At 49.2% G+C, this 23,474-nt stretch overlaps 1 protein-coding gene across 1 annotated transcript in view; it reads right to left on the bottom strand.

Annotated features, from left to right (window-relative positions):
• MROH1 (maestro heat like repeat family member 1) overlaps nt 1-23,474 on the bottom strand; it is a 62,756-nt gene that overhangs the window by 14,862 nt on the left and 24,420 nt on the right. Inside the window, exons 14-28 of the mRNA XM_004387396.2 lie at nt 8,072-8,179; nt 7,489-7,633; nt 7,360-7,400; nt 7,036-7,177; nt 6,726-6,778; nt 6,497-6,604; nt 5,890-6,009; nt 5,317-5,439; nt 4,597-4,743; nt 4,498-4,524; nt 3,432-3,554; nt 3,237-3,316; nt 2,910-3,024; nt 2,738-2,833; nt 2,557-2,661 (exon numbers count right to left, since the gene is read on the bottom strand). Of these exons, the coding sequence (XP_004387453.1) occupies nt 2,557-2,661; nt 2,738-2,833; nt 2,910-3,024; nt 3,237-3,316; nt 3,432-3,554; nt 4,498-4,524; nt 4,597-4,743; nt 5,317-5,439; nt 5,890-6,009; nt 6,497-6,604; nt 6,726-6,778; nt 7,036-7,177; nt 7,360-7,400; nt 7,489-7,633; nt 8,072-8,179 (1,533 nt within the window). The remainder of the gene's footprint in view (nt 1-2,556; nt 2,662-2,737; nt 2,834-2,909; nt 3,025-3,236; nt 3,317-3,431; nt 3,555-4,497; nt 4,525-4,596; nt 4,744-5,316; nt 5,440-5,889; nt 6,010-6,496; nt 6,605-6,725; nt 6,779-7,035; nt 7,178-7,359; nt 7,401-7,488; nt 7,634-8,071; nt 8,180-23,474) is intronic.

Here is a 23,474-nt window from a genome sequence, read left to right as displayed (position 1 = left end):
GCGAGGGAAGTCTGGCCAGAGACAGCCGGCAGCCAGAATGCAGCCCTGGGCTCCCTGCGCCCTGCAAGGCTCCTGGGGGAACTCCCCACAGGGCGACATGCCCCACCACTAGGGTTCCCTGCCACGCCACACCCCACCACCCCCCTACCCCACTGCCCCACAGCCGGCTGCCCCACACCCACCACTCCATGCCCCACACTCCACACCCCACACCCCCCTGCCCAGCCACCCCATGCTCCACACTCCACACCCCACTGCCCCGCTGCCCCACACCTACCATTCCACGCCCCACACTCCATACCCAGCTGCCTGGCCACCCCACACTCCACACTCCACACCCCACCACCCCGCCTCCCCACACCCACCACTCCACACCCCACACTCCACGCCCCACTGCCCGGCCACCCCCTGCCCCATACTCCACACCCAGCCACCTGGCCACCCCACACTCCACACTCCACCGCCGCCCGATGCCCACCACTCGACGCCCTACCACCCCACTGCCCCATGCCCCACACTCCACACCCCACTGCCCCACCGCTCCATGCCCAGCCGCCTGGCCACCCCACGCCCACCACCCCACGCCCCTCCGCTCCACATCCCACACTCCACACGGGCTCCTGCCCCTCAGTTCTGACCACGTCCGTCTGCCTGCGTCCCTCAGAGGGGAACCTTTACCCCGATCCTGGGGACAAGAACAAGGAGGAGGGCCAGGCTGCAGGTCACAAGCGGAGGCCCAGCCAGCATCGAAGAGGAGCCCCCCGCCCAGTGCAGCAGAGGGGGTGTGTCCAGGACATGGAGGGAGGACACAGACCAAGCTCGGTTGGCACCCTGGAAGTCCCCTCCCCAGACGGTAGATCCTTGTGTGGAGAATGAGGCGAGGGCTATGGAGCACAGGAAAGGCTGGGTCCCGCCCACCTCTCAAGCCTTCCCATGGCCTCAGGTCCTGCCCCATCCCCACCCTCCTGGCAACGGCCTTACTCCTTGCAGTAGGCCCTGTGACATGTGCCCAGACCCCCCAACACCCAAGCCTTCCTGCCTTGCCCCCATGGCATCCAAGAGTGCCCGCCCCACCCTCCTCAAGCCCTTTCAAGGAGACAACGACCTTTTTTTGGCCATGTCCCAAAAGTCGCCAACAACGAGAAAGAGGTTCAAGTCGGGAGGGAAAGGCTGAGGCCGAGGGCGACCGGCAGCTCCTGTCTTCACGGGCTGAGTGCGTGTTACCAGCATAAATAAACTCTGTGACGAACAGGCCGTGCAAGGGCGGGAGCAGGAAGGGCTGTCGAGGTACACACGCAAGGTGCACCCACAGAGAGGCCAGAGGCCAGATCTGCCCACATAGGCACTAACGGTTCAGTGTGTTTGAAAAAAACCCAACACCACGGGGAAAAGCCTGCGACCATTCTGACAGATGACAAAAGATCTTTACAATCTCTGCTCCTGACAAAAATCCTCATTAAAACACACAGATGCTTCCAGAACATGATAAGCCCTGCCACCAGAATCCAGCACTGTGCTGAGCGGTGAAGTTTCAAGGCCCAGTGCTGCTGATGCATTGCTCCTTGCTCTGAAAGCACCAGACGTCAGGAGGACCCGAGATGTGGAAATACCGGGGGAAGAGACAAAATTATCAGCATTTGGAAATGATGTGACTACACCCAAAGTGCACAAGAGTTAAACGAACTAAGAAAACCATCAGAGACGACAAAAGACTTCCATAAACCACCCAGTTCTCTTACACCCCAACAATACCCCATCACACATAGAAGAAAAACCACACCACAAATAAGGCTCTAACTGGACACTGAACCCGAGGCCAGGGAAGGAAATCGGACACTGCTTCTGAGGGACCCAAAGGACAGCCAGCAGGTGGGTGACGTGCCTCATTATTCAAGTGTGCTCCTCATTCAAGGATGCTGCTGCCTGACAAACTAGTCCATCTAGTCAACGCAATCCTCACCAACATTGTGCAGGAATGCCCAGGACGGCGTCAAGATCGCCCTGAAGATCACCCAGACTAACGACCTCATAAGAACAACAGAAAATTCTGGAAAAGTACAGTATTATGCAACTGCTCTTAACAAATATTGAAGTGCATATAATAAAAGTACGGTTCTCAGACAAGCCCCCAGCTCACGCTGGGCACCCAAGCCCCTGCCTTTGCCCTGACAGCCACTTCTGCCTGGAACGCCCTGGGCTGCTGCTTTCAGGCCCAATCCCCCAACACTCCTGGCCCTGGCTGGGGAACATGGCACACGTGTCATCCTGTTAGCCCTGAGCCCGAGGGTGCATGTCTGCGTTCACCCCAAGGGGTCAGCCTGGGGTGATTCCTAGCCCTGCAGGTCCTCGACCACCATCTCCAGAAACAGGGTTCTAGGCCAGGGCAAGTGCAACAGGCCTCAAGCGGTACAAGAACCATGAGAGGGAGGCCAGTGGGGGCGGGCAGGTCACGAGGGTGGGGGCACGGCGGGTGGGCCACGGTGGGCGGGTCATAGGTAGGGGTACGGTAGGTGGGGTGAGTCATGGTCAGACTACCGCGGGGCGGCCGGTACTCACACTGACATGCAGGCGCTCCAGGAAGTAGTGCAGCAGGCAGGCGCTGACCCTCAGCGCACGCTCCCGCTCGTGGCCACGGGGCGACTTGATCCACGGGCTCAGGTGCTGGGGAAGAGGGGGGCTGCACCACCGGCTGTAGCAGGGTGGCTGAGGGCAGGATGCAGGGCGGGGGGCCGTGTACCTCCACCATGATCTGCAGGCCCTGAGGGGTCATGTTCCGATGCAGGAGACTTGTCAGCAGGTCCTCCAGGGCGTGGAGTGTGTCCAAGTACAGGGCCTGGAAGAGGAGCATGAGGCCACCACCTCCCCTGGGTGACCCTGCCTGGGGCACAGGGGCGGCAGGGGGCACACACCTCGCGGTCGCTGGCGTCCTCCCTGTCGGGCTCCGGCAGCAAGGCCATGACACTCTGCAGGCAGCAGTGGGTCATGTCCGCCTGCATCTGCTCTTCCAGTGGTGGCTCCAGGGAGCTGAGTAGCCAGTCAAGGGGCCACCAGGGCAGCAGCTGATGCCACCCTGTGGGGGACCAGTCCCTGAGTTGACTGGCATAGCGCCCCACGTGCTCACACGCACTCCCGGCCCAAGACGGCACCCCACGCTCCAGAGTGCACACGTGTGCCAACACACCTCCACACAGGCTGGCACGCACTTGTGCACGCGTGCACAGGGGAGGAAAGGATACACCAGGAGTGTGCACGCCGTCATAGCCTTCTTCCGCAGGGGTGTTCTCAGTGAGTCTGGGGGCTCCGCCCGGATGAACTCCTACACGGAGCATCACCGAGCTCAGCTCCTGGGGGCCCAGCTTCCTTCCCACGTCGGGCCCCCGCCAGCCTCCCACCGTGCTGCTCGCTGCGCTCTCCCGGGTGCTCGCACTCACCGTCATGTGTGCCACCAGCTCTGCTTTCCGTGCGAAGTGGAAGGCACCTGCCTGCGTGCTGCCGCAGATGGCCTGGCAGACCATGCAGATGCTCTGAACCAGGCACAGCTTCAAGGCCGGGTCCTGGGGAGACAGTGTGCTGCAGGGGCCCGTCCCACCCCTGAACAGCCTCTACCTGAACGGCAGCTCCTCACCAGCAGCACCAGCGCCCAGAAACGGTCCCCCTGTTCTGAAAGGACTCCGAGAAGGTACCCACGCTCCGCAGCTAGCTGTAGCCCTGCAGCCTGCCCAAAGCCACATGCGGACAGAGAACCTCACAGGACGCCTTGGGCTTGGCTCTGCTGCCCGCACCATGGGGCCTGGGTCTCAGCCTTGGGTTCCAGCCCCTGGCTGGAGGGGGCCCCTCCCCACTCCACGCCCGCACTCCCACCAGCAAGAAGCAGAAGAGCGCCCCCTCCATGCTGCCGACAGGCCCTGTGAGGTCAGAGAAGGAGCAGGGGACAGCTCTCCCGAGGGCAGGGGTGAGCCAGCCTGTGACACCCCAGGGTCCAGAGGCAGTGGCCCTGTGTGCCACGGGGGAAGGGGGAGGGGAGCTCCCATTCTGACGGGCTGGGGAACAGGGGCACATCTCAGAGCAGGCCACGCCACTGCTTCTCTCGCTCCCCACCAACCCCGGGAGACCCAGGCTCCGGCCACTCGAGGAGGCTGGGGCCCATCAGGTTAGTGCCAAAGAAAAGTCCAGAAGAAGGAAATACGTCAGTGAGGCCAGGAGAGGTTGGCCTTGGCAGGGACAGAGCTGGCCCGTGGGCGCTGGGGCAGAGCCAGAGGAGACGGCAGCGCTGTGGCCATGAGGCCTGTGGGCAGCGGGTCCCCACCCCCCACCCCGAGGGGAGGGGCTGCTCCTGAGGAAGTGGGGACAGGGGTGGGCCCTGCAGTGGTACCCTAGAAGGTTCCTGTGGACTGGGACAGAGGCCCCGGTGCCCCTCTGGCTCCTGCCCTACAGCCCCCAACCAGGCAGAGAGAAAGAGCCTGAAGGCAGAGTCACACTCGGCTCTGAGCACCGTACCTTGGTTTCTACCTTTATCCCCAGAACCTGAACAACAGAAAGCAGGAGTCACAAGACGAGGCCCCACGTGAGCGCCCCCCGGGGCGGGGCCCAGCCCACCTTGGTGTTGAAGTACTGGAACATGTTCCGGAGGATGTCTGCCTCCACCCGGGCCAGCACCAGCTCGCGGGGCGCCTGCACAGCTACATGCCCGTAGCACAGGATCAGCGCGCTCTTCACCTTCTCCACCTCATTCTCGCTCCGATCCTGGGTCAGCGGACAGCACGCCTCCCATTACACAAGACCCTCCACCCAGGCAGGCGTTGGGGCTCTAACTAGCGAGTCCTCCCGGGGCAGAAGGGCCAGAGTTGGTCAGTGATGGCAGAAGCACCGCTGACCATGGGGACACTGCCTGGCCAGGCCAGAGAGAGGGCCCTCTGCCAGGGAAAGCAGGAGGGGCTGGGTGAGCGGGACAAGACCAAGGGGACACGGTGGCGGGGGGGCGGGGGGCATCTGCTATCCCTCCCTTCTTCCTTAATCACACCCGGCACTCTGAGTGTGCTCAGGGGCCAGGGCCACCAGGGGGCAGAGTGGAGCCAAGACCGCTGGGTGGGCAGTCCCAAGGCTCACTCCCTCACTTGCTTGGCCTTTCTGCCCTCCTGTGCTTGGAGGGAGCCCACACACTCGGGCTGTGCCCAGGTCGCTGAGAGAAGCAGAGCTGCCCGGAGGGGCACAGCACCCTCCCCTGATGTAACAGAGGCACAGAGCACAGAACTGGATGGGACAGGTCAACGGGTCCCCAGGTCCCCCACCCTACCCCCATCTGCCTGCCCTCCACACCTTGAAAATGCTCAAGATGCCGACAGACTTCCTGAACACGTCAGACCGTACAAAGTCCTCTAGCTGGGCCAGGACATTGTCCAGGTGTGAGACAGCACAGATGCCAAAGCAGCAGGCCAGGCCCTGGGGGCGACACAGGGTCTTGTGTGCTGGGGGGCTCCCATACACAGGCCTGGGGACAGCTGGCCAAAGGATGGGAGGGGCATGAAGGACAGCACTGCACCCCACTTCTGTCTGGAGGCTTCTCCTACACCTGAGTCTGCAGCGAGGGCCTGGGGGGCCTGCCATTGACTCGGAGGCAAAGCTGGCCTCCCAGAAGGGCCCAACACTGCACAAGGCACTGGTCTCAGGGCAGGAGGCAGGGGAGGCCAGCCTGGAGGAAGAGGCCTGACAAGCAGGGGCGGGGCCCAGGCCGGCCCTGAGAGCGGTGCGTCAGGAGCTCACGTGCACATGCATGTACAGGTCTGCAATCCACGCTCACACACGCGTGTGCTCACACACGCACACATGTATGTGCACAGGCATGTACAGGTGTGCAAACACTGCCCCCACCCACAGCGGCCCTCGGAGTACCTCGCGCTCTGCCTCCTCCTGGTATCTGGCTGTCTCCAGCAGCCCTTGAAGCTGTTTCCTCACCACCTCCTTACTGGATGCAGCACCCAAGGCGGTCCCTATGCATTTATACAGGAAGTTCTGGAACAGAACACAGAGCACGGCGGCGTTCACTCCAGAGCACAGCCGTAGCCCTGCCTGCGAGGCCCGGCTGCACAGCAGCGGCTGCGCAGGGCACCAGGGCCGTGGGGGCAGGGGCTTCGGCACCGAGTGACACGACCTCAGGGCTCGGGGGACATGGCAGTGTTCTCGGAGAGAGCACCACCCGAGCCATCGCGGCACCCCGTGCTGGCGCAAGCACGGCCCAGCAGGGCTCGGGGGACATGGCAGTGTTCTCGGAGAGAGCACCACCCGAGCCATCGCGGCACCCTGTGCTGGCGCAAGCATGGCCCAGCAAAGGCACGAGGAGGCCACAGCGGCCACAGCCAGGGGCGCCAGAGAAGGCAGAGGACGCACGGGTGTGCAAACACCGCCTGGGTTGGATCCTGGCTCTGACATTCGCTCCCTGGGGGGTGCAGGCCGCTGACCCCTGACCTGTCACGGCACAGGGCCCATGCGCAGGCCGCACCTTCTCCTGGGGCGCCCCATTGTAGCAGGGTAGCTGCTTGCACATCTCCAGGCTCAGCTGGCAGACCCACGTGTTGTCAGACACGACGGCCAGAGTGTCACGCAGGAACTGTGAGCGAGAAGAGACGCCACTGGGGACGGAGTATGTCCAGGAGAGAGGGCAACATGTCTCCCCCAGTGTCTGCGGGGCTCTGTGCCGGGACAGGCTTCGCCTTCCCTTCGTCTCTCACCATCAGGAGCTTTTCCTCCCATTCCTTCCGGGACAGGGTTTCCTCGGTGTGTTCTGGAACAAGTGGAAACCCAGTTGGCCTGGGCCTGGCCACACATGGCCCCCCACCCCCACCACATACACAGGCACAAGTTGGGCCTTAGCAGGTTGGCACCCAGCAACTCCTCCCCTGCCCTGCCTGCCCGGCTGACCAGGCCTAGGGCTGGGCCGTCCCCTCAGTGTAACCGCGCTGGGAGTGCCAGCGTGACCGCTGTGGAGCTGTTCCTCCCGCTGACTAGACCCCAGCCGCCCTGCAGTGCCGCAGGCCTCACCGTCCAGGTGCTGCACCAGCTGGGGGACGGTGGTCTCCCACCTCGGGCCCAGCAGAGGGTGGATGTGGTGATGAAGGACGTGCAGCAGCCGCAGCGAGGCCACACCGCGGCAGTCCCCCACATAGGGGTCTGAGGACACGACCTGCAGTGGGTGGCGGTGAGGAGCGGGCTGGCTGGGGAGGGGCGCATGCATGGCTGCGTTCGGCTCTCCCCAGACGGCTGCAAGCACTGGGCAGCAGGGGAACCCACGCCCCTCTGCCCACCTTCACGCCCACGGTTCCAGGCCCGCCCCACTTCCTGGGGCCGAGCGAGGGCGGCACTCACCAGCAGTCTGGAGGTTATGGCATAGGGCGACGGAAGCTTCACTGAAATGAGAGCGCGAGGGTGCCGTCACGCGGGGGAGCTGCGCCCCAGCCTCCCAGACCCCTGGGCACCGGGCAGGGCGGCACACACCGCTGGCCTCGTACTGGATGAGGAAGGCGTCGGCCCCAGCCTCCTGCCTCTTCAGGGCCAGGTGTGCCAGGCTCCGGCAGAGTGGCGTCAGCGCCCCGGTGAACCGCACTGGTGTGAGGAACTCAAGCAGGTAGGGCCAGAGCACCTGGGGGGAGAGCACCTGGTGTGCGGGTGGGGGTCCCCTGCGGGCAGGCCTGGAGAGGCAGCGCATAGCTGCCCCTGGAACAGCAGCGCCCACAGGAGGCATGCGCAGGCCTGGTCCCCTCCGGAGGCTCGTCTGACCCATGTATGCCTATCCCCACTCTGGGCTCAGGAGGGGCTGGGCAGAACCTCTGCTCATCCTGAAAAGAGCAAGAAGCCGCGAGGGCCCCCCCAAAGGGCTGCCCACCACCACCCTTCATGGTCAACTCGGCCAGGGTCTGGAGGGAAAAGGGTCAGTCAGGGCAGGTGGGACCCCCACGTGGGCAAGGGCTCAGAGGAGGACAGAGGGGACCCTGAGATGGAGGCCCCTGCTCGGGGGCACAGCCAGAACGGGGTACTCCCCATAGGCTTGGGGGCGGGCTGGCGCGGGCCACGTACTCACATCGCTCATTCTGTCCACAGTGGTGCTGATGAGGTAGAGGGTGCTGATGCTGATGGCGCGCACGCTGTCAGCGGGCAGGTCCTCTCCTCCTGGGCCCTGCCTCTCGGGCTGAGGGCAAAAGTGTGTGTAGGTGACTGCAGGGTGACCTGCCCTGTTACGTACGATTCACCAGCAGAGCCAGGCAGTCGGTCAGGGCACTGCCTGGCCCACACCAGCCGTGGACAGAAACTGCACCTGCGCTACGGTCACCCTGAAGGCAGGTGCCAGCTCAGTGCCCGTCTGCGAAGCGAAGGACACCAAGCGCCCCTGCCGGCAGTGGTGTGCCAAGTCCTCCGTCCGCCAACACGGGAGGAACAGATGACGTGGGAAACGGCGCCATAGAAAAGCTGTTCCCACTAGCGACTGTCCACTGTGGTGGCCTCCGGGCGAGTGGCCACGCCCCGCAGTGCCTGTGGTCCCCTCGCCCATGGAGGCAGGGCCCCAAAACCTGGATCTGGGAGGCTTCTCTGCAAGGGTGCCATAAAGTGTGTCTCCAAAAAAAGATGTGTCTTGTCATGGGGTTGTTAACCAATGTCGTAAAACAATATGTGTACTACTGTTTCATGAGAAACTATTTGTTCTGTAAACCTTCACCTGAAGTACAATTAAAAAAAAAAAAAAAAAAGAAGATGTGTCAGGTCCTAACCCTGGAATCTGTGAGCACGGCCCTGTGTGGAAGATGTGATCAGCTAGGGCAACGTGAGGTCCTGCCGGAGTAGGGTGGGTGCTGTGCCCAGTGAGTGGTGTCCGCATACGAGAGGGGAAGACACACAGAGGGAAGACGACTAGCCGTGTAACGACGCATTATCTACAAACCAAGGAAGCCCTGGGGCCACCAGAAGCTGAGAGACAAGGAAGGATCCTCTCCGAGAGAGCGGACAGAGAGTGGTGCCCTGAGCTTGGACTCCCAGCCCCGAGAACTGACAGAGAATGAATTTCTGGTCTAAGTCACCCAGCATGTGGTACTTGTTGCAGCAGCCGTAGGAAGCACGTACTGAGGGAAGACTCAAGTCTTGTAAACACGCTTAGTCCCCAGTCACGCTCTAAATGCTGAAAAGCAGAAACTGATCTACAGAGACAAACTGCAAAAGCGCAGTGATTGTGGGAAACTTTTAACACATCGACCCTGGAAACCAAAGGTCAAGGGAAGAAAACAGGGACATCGAGGACTTGAACAATTGTTTAAGCATGCTCTAAAATATAGATAGAACTTTATACCAAACACACACGGACAACTTTTAAAACCTGACCATCTATTAGGCCGAAAAGAAAATCTCAGCAAACACTCAAAGCAGAAATCATCCTGGCCAAACTCAATGTCTACAATGCAATAAAACCACAAACCCACAAATGGGAAGATGAATGTATTTAAACACCCTAAAAAATACATTTGGGTTAACAAGGAAATCCAAGGGACACAGCCAACTACCCGAGAAAGATCATCCAGAGGGCCCTGGATTCCAAGGTCACAGGACACGCACAGGCCAAGAACATGCGCTTAGCCTCGTAAACAGACTATCAACGGGAAAACGTGAGCAATATGAACCAAGAACAAGAAAAACACCCCAGGGAAATTATATGAACAATTGTTTAACAGTTGAAATAAATAATTCGATTCAGGAAATTAATAGCAAATGGATATAGCCGAGGAAGAAATTACCAACTTGGAAGAACAGATTGAAGAAGCCTGCAAGGAGGAAGAAAGAACAGAAATTTTAGGAGAAAAAGGAAGCCTAGGAGATGTGGAGGACAAGCACTGAACTCAGACAACAGAAGCACCAGCATCAGAGACGATGCAGAACAGGGAGCATTTATGGACTGACGGAGATGAAGCTCCCAGAAATGAGGGAGAACAACCCCTTATTTGAAAAGGGCCCACAGTGCAGGGGAGGGAAGCCTGTGGGCAGCCTGGACAAATGTTTGTGCCAAGAAGTGCAGGAGCACACACAGGACAGGAGGGACCCATCAAGAGGACACAGGGCAGGAGAGGGCAGGATCACTTGATGAGGACCGAGTTTCTGTTGGGGTGATGGTGACCGTAATTAATGTCACTGAGTTGTACATGCAAAAATGTGGAAATGGAAAATGTTTCGTTATATATATTTTACCACAATAATAAAAAAAAGGACACAGCAGCCAGCGTGAAGGGGCTTCCACCAGCCAAGTCTGAGACAATGTGAGCACCAAAGTCAATGACAGCAACAGGTTACAGGACCTGCGTCAGGCAGGAGCCCAGAAGTCCATGCTCAGGTGTGCACATAAACGTATGAACATATGAACACGTGAACACAGGAACATGTGAGTTATGAACATAGGAATGTGTGAATGCATGAACATATTAACAGGTGAGCGTATGAAAATGTGAACATGTGAGTGCATGTATGAATGTATAAACACGTGAACGTGTGTATGAACATACAAATGTATGGAAATATGAATGTGTGATTGTATGAACATACAAACGTGTTTTTAACATGAACACGGGTGTATGAACATGTGCGTGTATGAACACTGGAACATGTGAGTGTATGAACATGGGAGCACGTGAGTGTATGCACATATACATGTGTGAATGTATGAACACAGGAATGTGAGAGTGTACAAAAGTATGAATGTGTGAGTGTATGAACGTGTGAATGTACGACCACAGGAATGTATATGAACATACGAATGTGTGCGTGTATGAACACATGAATGTATGCATGTATGAATATGTGAACATATGACTAGGAAAAGCTCTTTATTACAGCAGAGTGCCTGTCTTAGTCATCTAGTGCTGCTATAACAGAAATACCACAAGTGGCTGGCTTTTAACAAAGAGATATTTATTTTCTCATAGTCTAGTAGGCTACAAGTCCAAATTTAGGGTGCCAGCTCACCCAGGGGAAGGCTTTCTCTCTCTGTTGGCCTTCTCATCAATTCCTCCCCTGGACTAGGAGCTTCTCCACACAGGGACCCCAGGTCCAAAGGACACGCTCTGCTTCCAGCATTGCTTTCTTGGTAGTATGAAGTCCCCCACTCTGTGCTTGCTTCCCTTTCATCTCTTGTAAGATAAAAGGTGGTGCAGGCCACACCCGAGGGAAACTCTTTTTACACTGAATCAGGGATGTGACCTTAGTAAGGGTGTCACAATCCCACCCTAATCCTCTTTCACATAAAATTACAATCACAAAATGGAGGCCAACCACACAATACCGGGAATCATGGCCCAACCAAGTTGACACATATTTTGGGGGGACACAGCTCAATCCATGGCAGTGCCAAAGGATAAACACAGAAAAATTAATGGAGCTAAAGAATCATCAGGGAGAGGTGGGGTCAAGATGGCGGAGTAGTCAGATGCTTCCAGTGGTCCCTCTTACAACAAACACCTGAAAAAACAAGTGGATCAATTATATATGACAATCTAAGAGCCCTGCACATCAAAGGCAAAGTGGAGGAATCGGACTCAGTGGCAGGGGGAGGGTTCAGAAGCAGGGAGGAGCTGCCAGACCCGACCCAGCGGGAACCGGCACTCTGCAGGATGGATCGGCTGGCATGTGTGGTGAGGCAAGCGGTAGCGCTCGGGCTGTGTTTTCCACATTGGGAGAGAACAAGTGGCAGAGAGTCTACTCAAGCCTCCAGAGCTAGTGAGAAGCGGCACTCAACCAGCAAAAGATAAGTACATGTGTCTAACATGCAGCGCACATCAAAAAAACACCCCCTTTCCGAAGAACTTCTCTCCTGTTTACCTGCCTCCTCCTCACTCTGCACCAGGTCCCAGGCTGGCTTCAGCAACTGCTGCATCCCCTGGGCCAAAAGTAGCACCCATCGTGTGCCCTGAGCCATTCTCCCGGCTTTGGAGAGGGAACAAATTAACAAACAGGAAAAAAATAATCTGCCAGCTCCCCAAAGCCGGGAGCTCAGGGCAGGCACAGCTCCTTTGCCTAGGCACAGGCATAAGATATCCACAGACTTTGAAAGCCTTTCACCCCTGCATAGATCTGTGTAGCTCATTTCAACAGCATAGGCCCTCATTAGGACAGTACAATAGGGTATATACCTGAAGCCTATTTTCAACTGTATCAGCTCTAAGGAAGAGTGGCAGATTCATGACATTTGACACCACTCTGCCCATTAAGCAGGGTCCTCACCTACCCACATCAAGGGCTTGAGGACTGGTGGCTCCACCCATGCCACCTAGCCACGCACAACAGGGGTCCAAGAATAAGTGGTGCCTCCGGTCCTTGCAGCCAACAGCATCAGGTGACCATAGTCTGGCTGCAAAACACACTCACCTACGCACTCTAGGGAACAGGGACATGCTCTCCTCCCAGACACTCAGGGGCAGCCGTCAGCCCCCTACCTTGCTCAAGCGCATGACCCCCTACTGCAGCCAGATACCTGTGCCTACTCCAATCACCCCTGCCCGTCTAAGACTGTAGGTGAGAGCCTGCACCACATACTTGGTGACCAACTACCTAGACACCTGAGCTGAACCCATACAAGAAAAGTAAACGGACTCCTGGGCTCATATACCTAGTAACAGATCTAACCACCTGGTGAAAGGACCTTAGAGCTTCAAATGCGCTAATAATCAAAGTAGCTCACATGAGCAGCCTATTTGTGCATATCAAAACAAAACAAAACAAGAAGCTAGGACACAGTAAGCAAACACAAAATAAATATAGTAACTTATTGATGGCTCAGTGACAACAGTTGATATCAAATCACACAAAGAAGCAGACCATGATGGCTTCAACAAGTGCCCAAAACAAAGATTCAAGATATCTTCCAGAAGAAGAAAACTTCTTGGAATTACCAGAGGTATAATTCAAAAGATTAATATACATAGCTCTTCAAGAGATCAGGATGTAGATCATGCAAAATGCAGAACAAGCCAAGGAACACACAGACAAAGCAGTAGAGGAACTTATGAAGGTTATACAAGAGCACGATGACAAATTTAACAGGCTGCAAGAATCTATAGAGAGACAGCAAACAGAAATTCAAAAGATTAAGAATAAAATTTCAGAATCAGACAACTCAAGAGAAAGTCATAGCAGAATTGAGGCAATGGAAGTCAGAATTAGTGAGACTGAAGATAAAGTACTTGACACCAACTTATCTGAAGAAAAACCAGATAAAAGAATTTTTAAAAATGAAAACACTAAGAATTATGTGGGACTCTATCAAGAGGAATAACCTATGAGTAACTGAAGTACCAGAACAGGGTGGGGGGGATAACAGAAAATACAGAGAGAATTTTTGAAGATTTGCTGGCAGAAAATTTCCCTGATATCATAAAAGATGAGAAGATATCTATTCAAGATGCTTGTCGAACCCCACACAAGGCAGATCCTAAAAGAAAGTCACCAAGACATATTATAATCAAACTTGCCAAAACCGAAGATAGGGAATTTTAAGAGTCACTAGGGATAAAAGAAAAGTCATCTACAAAGGAGACTCAATAAGACTAAGCTCAGACTATTTAGCAGAAAGCATGAAGGCAAGAAGGCAATGGGATGACATATACAAAGCCCTGAAGGAAAAAAACTGCCAGCCAAGAATTATATATCCAGCAAAACTGTCTCTCAAATATGATGGCGAAATTAGGGCATTTCCAGATGAACAGAAGTTTAGGGAATTTGTAAAAACCAAACCAAAATCACAAGAAATACTAAAGGGGGTCCTCTGGTTAGAAAATCAATAACATCAGATAACAACTCAAGACTAGAACACAGGACAGAACAACCAGATAGCAACCCACATTGGGAAGTCACAAAAATAAATCAGAGCTAAAACACAGAAAATAGGGAAACAGATGTCAATATGTAAAAGATGACAACATTAAAACAAAAAAGAGGGACTAAAAAATGTAGTCATAGATCTTTCATATGGAGAGGAAGTCAATGCAATATAAACAAATAAAAGATTGGTTTAAACTTAGAAAAATAGAGGTAAATATTAAGGTAACCACAAAGAAAACAATCAAAATAAAAAACAAGAAAAATATAAAGACTCAGCAAATACAAAACCAACAACAATGAAAAGGATGAAAATACATAAAAATGACTAAGCACAGAAAATTAAGTGGACCAAAGAAACTGTCAACAATACAAAAAAAAAAAAATCAAAATGACAGCACTAAACTCATACCTATCAATAACTATGCTAAATGTAAATGGACTAAATGCAACAATAAAGAGACAGAGTGGCAGAATGGATAAAAAAACAAGATCCGTCTATATGCTGCCTACAAGAGACACACCGTAAAGACAACACAAACAAACTAAAATTCAAAGGATGGAAAAAAACATACTAAGCAAACAACAATCAAAAAAGAGCAGAGTGGCAATATTAATCTCTGACAAAATAGACTTTAAAGTAAAATCTACCACAAAGGGTAAGGAAGGACACTATATAATGATTAATACACCAGGAGAACATAACCATATTAAATATTTACACACGCAATGACAGGGCTACAAAATACATGAAACAAACTCTTAACAGCATTGAAAAGAGAAATAGATAGCTCCACAATAATAGTAGGCGACTTCAACACACCACTTCCGGTGAAGGACAGAACATCCAGGAAAAAGCTCAATAAAGACACAGAAGATCTAAATGCCACAATCAACCAACTCAATATCATAGACATATACAGAACACTCCACCAAACAGCAGCCAAGTATACTTTCATTTCCAATACGCACGGAACATTCACCAGAATAGACAACATATTAGGCCATAAAGCAAGCCTTAAGAGAAATCAAAGCATCAAAATATTACAAAGCATCTTTTCTGACCATAAAGCCATAAAAGTAGAAATCAACAACAGAAAAAGCAAGGAAAAAAAAATCAAACACATGGAAACTGAACAAAACCTTGTTCAAAAACTACTGGGTTACAGAAGAAATTAAGGATGGAATAAAGAAATTCACAGAATCAAATGAGAATGAAAACACATCCTACCAGAATTTTTGGGACACAGCAAAAGCAGTGCTCAGAGGTCAATTTATAGCAATAAATGCACACATCCAAACAGAAGAAAGGGCCAAAATAAAAACATTAACCCCTACAACTCGAACAAATAGAAAGAGAGAAGCAAAAGAAGCCCTCGGGCACCAGAAGAAAGCAAATAATAAAAATAAGAGCAGAATTAAATGAAATAGAGAACAGAGAAACAACTGAAAGAGTTAACAAGACCAAAAGCTGGTTCTTTGAAAAGATCAACAAAATCAATAAACCACTGGCCAAACTGACAAAAGATAAACTGTAGAGGAAGCAAATAACCCGAATAAGAAATGAGATGGGCGATATCACAACAGACCCAACAGAAATTAAAATAATCATAACAGAATACTATGAAAAACTGTACTCTAAAAAATTTGAAAATCTACAGGAAATGGACAAATTTCTAGACACATACTACCTACTTAAACTAACACAGAGGTAGAACAACTAAATAAACCTGTAACAAAAGAAGAGATTGAAAAGGTAATTTAAAAACTCCCAACAAAAAAAAGCCCTGGCCCTGATGGCTTCACTGGAGAATTCTACCAAACTTTCAGAGAAGAGTTAATACCACTACTACTAAATGTATTTCAGAGCATAGAAAAGAGGGGCATACTCCCAAATTCATTAAATCCAGCATAACTCTGATACCAAAACCAGGTAAAGACACCACAAAAAAGAAAATTACAGACCAACAGCCCTCATGAACATTGATGCAAAAATCCTCAACAAAATTCTAGCCAATAGAATTCAACAACACATCAGAAAAATAATTCACCATGAACAAGTGGGATTCATACCAGGTATGCAGGGATAGTTCAACATTAGAAAAAAAATCAATGAAATCCATCACATAAATAAAACAAAAGACAAGAACCATATGATCTTATCAATTGATGCAGAAAAGGCATTCGAAAAGTCCAACACCCATTCATGATAAAAACTCTCAGCAAAACAGGAATAGAAGAGAAATTCCTCAGCATAATACAGGGTATTTGTACAAGACCAACAGCCAACATCATCCTAAATGGAGAGATTCTGAAAGCATTCCCCTTGAGAACAGGAACCAGACAAGGATGCCCTTGATCACCACTCTTATTTAACACTGTGCTGGAGGTCCTAGCTAGAGCAATTAGGCTAGAGAAAGAAACGGCATCCAAATTGGTAAGGAAGAAGTAAAAATATCTCTATTTGCAGATGATATGATCTTATACACATAAAACTCCAAAGAATCCACAAGAAAACTACTAGAACTAATTAATAGAAGATTTCAGCAAAGAATCAAGATACAAGATAAACATACAAAAATCAGTTGGATTCCTCTACATCAAAAAAAAAAAAAAAAAAAACTTCGAAGAAGAAATTACCAAATCAATATCATTTACAATAGCTCCCAAGAAGATAAAATACTTAGGAATAAATCTAACCAGAGACATAAAAGACCTATATAAAGAAAATGACAAGATGCTACTACAAGAAACCAAAAGAGACCTGCGTAAGTGGAAAAACATACCTTGCTCATGGATAGGAAAACTCAACACTGTGAAAATGTCAGTTCTACCCCAAGTGATCTACAGATTACAATGCAATCCTGATTCAAATTCCAATGGAATTTTTTAATGAGATGGAGAAACAAATCTCCAACTTCACATGGAAAGGGAAGAGGCCCTGGATAAGTAAGGCGTTACTGAAGAAGAAAACAAAGTGGGAGGCCTTACACTGCCTGATTTTAGAAACTATTATACCGCCACGGTAGTCAAAACAACCTGATACTGGTACAATAACAGATACATAGACCGATGGAACAGAACTGAGAATCCAGATGTAAATCCATCCACTTATGAGCAGCTGATATTCGACAAAGGCCCAAAGTCCCTTAAATGGGGAAAAGACAGTTTCTTTAACAAATGGTGCTGGCATAACCGGATGTCCATCTGCAAAAAAAAAAAGAAACAAGACCATACCTCACACCATGCACAAAAGCTAACTCAAAGTGGATCAAAGACCTAAATATAAAATCTAAAGTGATAAAGATCATAGAAGAAAAAATAGAGACAATGCTAGGGGCCCAAACACTTAAGCTCATCAAAAGACTTCACCAAAAGAGTAAAACAACAACCTACAGACTGGGAAAAAATTTTTGGCTATGATATATCCGATCAGGGTCTAATCTCTAAAATCTATAAGATGCTGCAAAATCTCAACAACAAAAAGACAAATAACTCAATTAAAAAATGGGCAAAGGATATGAACAGACACTACGCCAAACAAGACATTCGAGTGGCTTACAGGTACATGAAGAAATGCTCACGATAATTAGCCATTAGAAAAATGAAAATCAAAACTACAATGAGACACCATCTCACCCCAACAAAGCTAGCGTTAATCCAAAAAACACAAAATTATAAATGCTGGAGAGGTTGTGGAGAGGCTGGAACACTTATACACTGTTGGTTGGAATGTAAAATGGTACAGCCACTTTGGAAATTGATTTGGCGCTTCCTTAAAAAGCTAGAAATAGAAGTACCATACGATTCAGCAATCCCGCTCCTTGAAATACATCCTAGAGAAATAAGAGCCGTCACACGAATAGATATACGCACACTCATGTTCATTGCAGCACTATTCACAGTAGCAAAAAGATGAAAACAACTGAAGTGCCCATCAACGGATGAATGGATAGACAAATTATAGTATATTCATACAATGCAATACTATGCAACGATGAAGAACAACGATGAATCCGTGAAACATCTCGTAACATGGATGAATCTGGAAGGCATTACACTGAGTGAAGTGAGTCAGTCACAAAAGGGCAAATATTGTGAGACCACTATTATAAGAACTCAAGAAGAGATTTAAACACAGAAGAAAATATTCTTTGATGGTTATGATGGTAGGAGGGAGGGAGGGGGTATTCACTAACTAGATAGTAGACAAGAATTATCTTAGGTGAAGGGAGGGACAACACGCAATACAGGGGAAGTCAGCACAACTGGACTGAACCAAAAGCTAAGAAGTTTCCTGAATACAACCAAACACTTCGAGGGACAGAGTAGCAGGGGTGGGGGTCTGTGGACCATGGTTTCGGGGACATCTAGGTCAATGGCGTAACAAATTTTATTAAGAAAATGTTCTGCATCCTACTTTGGTGAGTGGCATCTGGGGTCTTAAAAGCTTGCAAGCGGCCATCTAAGATGCATAAATTGGTCCCAACCACCTGGAGTAAAGGAGAATGAAGAACACCAAAGACACAAGGAAAGTATTAGCCCAAGAGACAGACAGGGCCACATAGACCAGAGACTTCATCATCCTGAGAGCAGAAGAACTAGATGGTGCCTGGCTACCACCAATGGCCGCCCTGACAGGGAACACAACAGAAAGTCCCTGATAGAACAGGAGAAAAGTGGGGTGCAGAACTCAAATTCTACTAAAAAGATCAGACTTAATGGTGTGACTTGAGACTGGAGGAACCCCAGAGGACATGGCCCCCAGACTCTCTGTTAACCCAGAACTAAAACCATTCCCGAAGCCAACTCTTCAGACAAAGGTTAGACTGGACTACAAGACATAAAATGATACTCGTGAAGAGTGTGCTTCTTAGTTCAAATAGATACAAGAGACTAAACGGGCAGCTCCCATCTGGAGGCGAGATGAGAAGGCCGAAAGGTACCGGAGCTGGTTGAATGGACACAAGAAATCAGGGGTGGAAAGGAGGAGTGTGCTGTCACATTATAAGGAGAGCAACTAGGGTCATATAACAATGTGTGCATAAATTTTTGTAGGAGAAACTAACTTGAGCTGTAAACTTTCACTTAAAGCACAAAAAAAAAAAAAAAAAGTATTACCAGTCAATGTTAAAACTAGTGGGTGAAAGTTTGATGAGCAAGAGGGTGTTTACTGAGTCCCAAAGCAGCACCCTACAAACTACTTGTTAATTACCAGGGTATCAGCAGTAACTTCCCAGAGTAGAGGCCGAGCATGAGCAAGCGACCAGAACCAGCACCACCACTACCCTAACAGCCCAGTCCATGAGCCTCCTGTCTGAGGCGCTGGAGGATGCACAGCATTCCAGGCAAAAGCATCAGAATCTCACCATCTGCAAACACCAGCCAGACCCCAACAGAGGAACAGTCTACAAAACAGCCTTTCCAAACGCTTAAAAGATGTCAAAAGATCCAGAAGCACAAAGAAAGGAGGCTAAAGAGACATAACAACTAAATACGGTGCATGACTCTGGACTGGATCCTGGACAAGGATGTAGCTGTAAAGGATGTGACTGAGACATTGATGAGATGAGAACATGGACTACAGATGAAGTAACAGTATGGTCTCATGTTAAATTTCCTGATTCTGACAACTGTACTATGGTTATGTAGGAGATTGTCTTTATTCTTAGGAAATAAACACCCACGGATTCAGTATTTAATGACTTAAAAGGGGCAAAATGTCTCCAACTTACTCTCAAATGATTCAGAAAAAAATAATCTGTGTGTGCACACGCACGTGTATGCGTGTGTGAATAAAATATATAAAGAATGCCAGACGAAGACATCACAAGAAAACAAACCTGCAGAACCAGATTCCTTAGGAATACAGATGCAAAGACCTTCAACAAAATACTAGCAAACTGAATCCAGCAAGATGTAAAAAGGATTATACACCATGACCAAGTGGGATTTCCCCCCAGGAATGCAAGGATGGTTCAACATGCAAAAGTCAATTAAGTGATACACCATATCACTAGATTAAAGGACAAAACCCACATGATCATCTTAATAGACACAGAAAAAGCCTTTGACAAAATTCAACATCCCTTCACGATAAAAACATTCAACAAACTAGGAATAGAGGGCAGTTCCTCACCCTGATAAAGGGCACCTAAGAAAACCCACAGCTAACATCACACTTAGTGGTAAATGACTGAATTTTTTCACCCTAAGAAAAGGAACAAGACAAGAATGTACACTTTCACCACTTTTATTCAACATTGTACTGGGGGCTCTGGCCAGGGCAATTAGGCCAAAAAAAGAAATAAATGGCATCCAGATAAGAAAGAGAAAAGTAAAACTATTTCTACATGCAGATCACATGATCTTTTACACAGTAAATCTTTTTTTCTTTTTCTTTATTGTTGTAGTTTAAGTAAAAGTTTACAATTCAGGTTAGCCTCTCAGAAAAATTTATACGTTATGTGACTCTAATTGCCCTCTCCATACTGTGACAGCACACTCCTCCTTTCCACCCCTGATTTCCTGTGTCCATTCAACTAGCTCCTGACCCTCTCTGCCTTCTCATCTCACCTCCAGACAGAAACTGCCCATTTAGTCTCATGTATCTACTTAAGCTAAGAAGCACATTCTTCACAAGTATCATTTTATATACCATGGTCCAGTCCAATCTTTGTCTGAAGAGTTGGCCTTGGGAATTGTTTTAGTTCTGGCTTGACAGAGAGTCTGGGGCATCGCTTTCTGGGGTTCCTCCAGTCTCAGTCAGACCATCAAGTCTGGTCTTTTTACTAGAATTTGAGTTCTACACCCCACCTTTCTCCTGCTCCATCAGGGACTCTCTATTATGTTCCCTGTCAGGGTGGTCATTGATGGTAGCTGGGCACCATCTAGTTCTTCTGGTCTCAGGATGATGCAGTTGCTGGTTTATGTGGCCCTTTCTGTCTCTTGGGCTAATACTTTCCTTGTGTCTTTGGTGTTCTTCATTCTCCTTTACTCCAGGTGGTTGGGACCAACTGATGAGTCTTAGACGGCTGCTGGCTAGCTTTTAAGACCCCAGACGCCACTCACCAAAGTAGGATGTAGAACATTTTCTTAATAAACTGTTATACCAGTTGACCTAGATGTTCCCTGAAATCATGGCCCTCAGACACCCGCCCCTGCTACTCTGTCCCGCGAAGTGCTTGATTGTATTCAGGAAACTTTGGTTTAGTCCAGTTGTGCTGACTTCCCCTGTAGTGTGTGCTGTCCTTCCCTTCACCTAAGAAAATTCTTGTCTACTATCTAGCTAGTGAATAACCCTCACCCTTCTTCCCCACCCTCGTAACCATCAAAGAATGTTTTCTTCTGTGTTTAAACCTTTGAGTTCTTATAATAGTGGTCTTATACAATATTTGTCTTTCTGTGACTCACTAAATTCACTCAGCATAATGCCCTCCAGATTCTTCCATGTTATGTTTCACGGATTCATCATTGTTCTTTACCACTGCACAGTACTTCATTATGTGAATATACCATAATTTGTTTATCCATTTGTCCATTGATGGTCACCTAGGTTGTTTCCATCTCTTTGCTATCGTGAATAGTGCTGCAATGAACATGGTGTGCATGTATCTATTCGTGTGACGGCTCTTATTTCTCTAGGATATATTCCAAGAACTGGGATTGCTGGATCGTATGGTACTTCTATTTCTAGCTTTTTCAGGAAGTGCCGAATTGATTTCCAAAGTGGTTGTACCATTTTACATTCCCACCAACAGTGTATAAGTGTTCCAGCCTCTCCACAACCTCTCCAGCATTTATTATTTTGTTACACAGTAAATCTTAAGGAATCAATTAAAAAACTATTAGAACTAATATGTGAACTCAGCAACTGTTGCAGTACAGAAGATCAATGTGAAAAGACAATTGTGTTTCTATATAGTAGCGATGAACAAACCGAAAATGAAATTAAGAAAACAATTACATTTACAATAACATCAAGAAGAATACAATACTTAGGAATAAATTTAACAAAGGAAGTATAAAACTTACGCTCTGAAAAATCTAAAACACTGTTGAAGGAAATGAAAGAAGACTGCAATAAATGGAGGGACATCCCAAGTTCATGGATCAAAAGACTTAATATTGCTAGATGGCAATACTCCCCAAATTGATCTACAGATTCAACACAATTCCTGTCCAATCCTAGCTGTCTGTGCAGAAACTGACAGAGTGCCTAAGAAAAGATAAAGTCCAAGACCTTTATACTTCATTTCAACGATTAAAGTTAGTTTCAAGGATTAATAAACTACTTAAATTGCAAAAATCGTAAAACTATGTTTAACTGAAAATTAGTGATAGTAGAAAGTACCAATACCTCAGCAGTAGTTAGTTTTCTCTTAAAAGCTTATTGTCTAACTTCAATATATACACAGATTTGTGCACATGTGCACGTGTCTGTGTCAACGTTTCATCCACATCCTTGGATGGCAGTGCACATCCCAGAAGTGAGTTAGCACTGTTTAGCCCCTAATGGAATCCTCACTTCAGAGGCAGTCATGCTGAGTTTCAAATATTTCTGCAAGGGAGTGTTTACTAATTAGCACAAAAGGTATCAGATATTAGAAATAACTTGCTATTGGTGAAATAAGTGATAAATACACGTGGTTGTACATGTATGTTTTGCTTGTTGTTTTTCCCATGTCATTTTAGAATCAGCTTGCCTAGTTCTAGGGTTGGAAAAGAAAAGTCTACTATCTAGAAAGACTATTAAAAAGCTGAATTCTTAATTTGTTAAAAGAGCAATCTCAATTTTATGGCCACAAATTCAACAGCTTAGACAAAAGGAGAAAACTCTGGAAAGACAATGTGTTAACAACAGACTGATCTGTAGAAGGCCTGCTTGCAAGGCTGGTCCATGGCTGAAGCCCCAGAACGGCTTCTGAAACATTCTCTAAGTATTAAGATGGTTGGGCTGCCTGAGGCACTGAGTACCTGCTTTCCTTCTGGAAGTCTGGAACTTAGGTGGTTGTGGCTGGCAGAGTGCCTACATGACCAGCCACCAATAACAACGCTGGATTCAGTCTCTGACAGGCGTCCCTGGGCAGACACACTGCACTGGGCTGCTGTGTGCCGCTGCTGCAAGTGCGAGCGTGACCCCTCGCCCAGAACCCACCTGCTGTGGCTCATTTACTCGCGTGATAAACTACAGCTGCAGTATGTGTGCCTCTGCGTCCCGTGTGAGTCCTTCCAGGCAAATCACCAAACACGAGTATGTGTGCCTCTGCGTCCCGTGTGAGTCCTTCCAGGCAAACCACCAAACACGGAGGTGGTCTTGGGACCCACAACCCAGAGAGACACCACACCAAAGTTTATTCACGAAAAACAGATAGCCTAAATAGTCCTATGTCTATTAAAGAAATCGAATTCACGATCAAAAACTTCCCGACAAAGAAACCTCAAGGCCTACATGGTTTCACTGGTGAGTTCTACCAAAGATTTAAGGGAGAAATAAATTCTTCACAAACTCTTCCAGAAACTAAACTCATTTAATGAGGCTTTCGCATTACAAACCAGACAAAGAAAGCGCAGACCAGAATCTCTTATGAAGAAATGTAAGAATTTTCAACAGATCAATTCCAGCAATATAGTACAAG

The sequence above is a fragment of the Trichechus manatus genome, unplaced genomic scaffold, assembly GCF_000243295.1.
Source record: "Trichechus manatus latirostris isolate Lorelei unplaced genomic scaffold, TriManLat1.0 scaffold00185, whole genome shotgun sequence".
In the NCBI taxonomy this organism is placed as follows: domain Eukaryota; kingdom Metazoa; phylum Chordata; class Mammalia; order Sirenia; family Trichechidae; genus Trichechus; species Trichechus manatus.
Note: the sequence above shows the minus strand (reverse complement) of the source record. Positions and strands in the feature narration are given on the sequence as shown.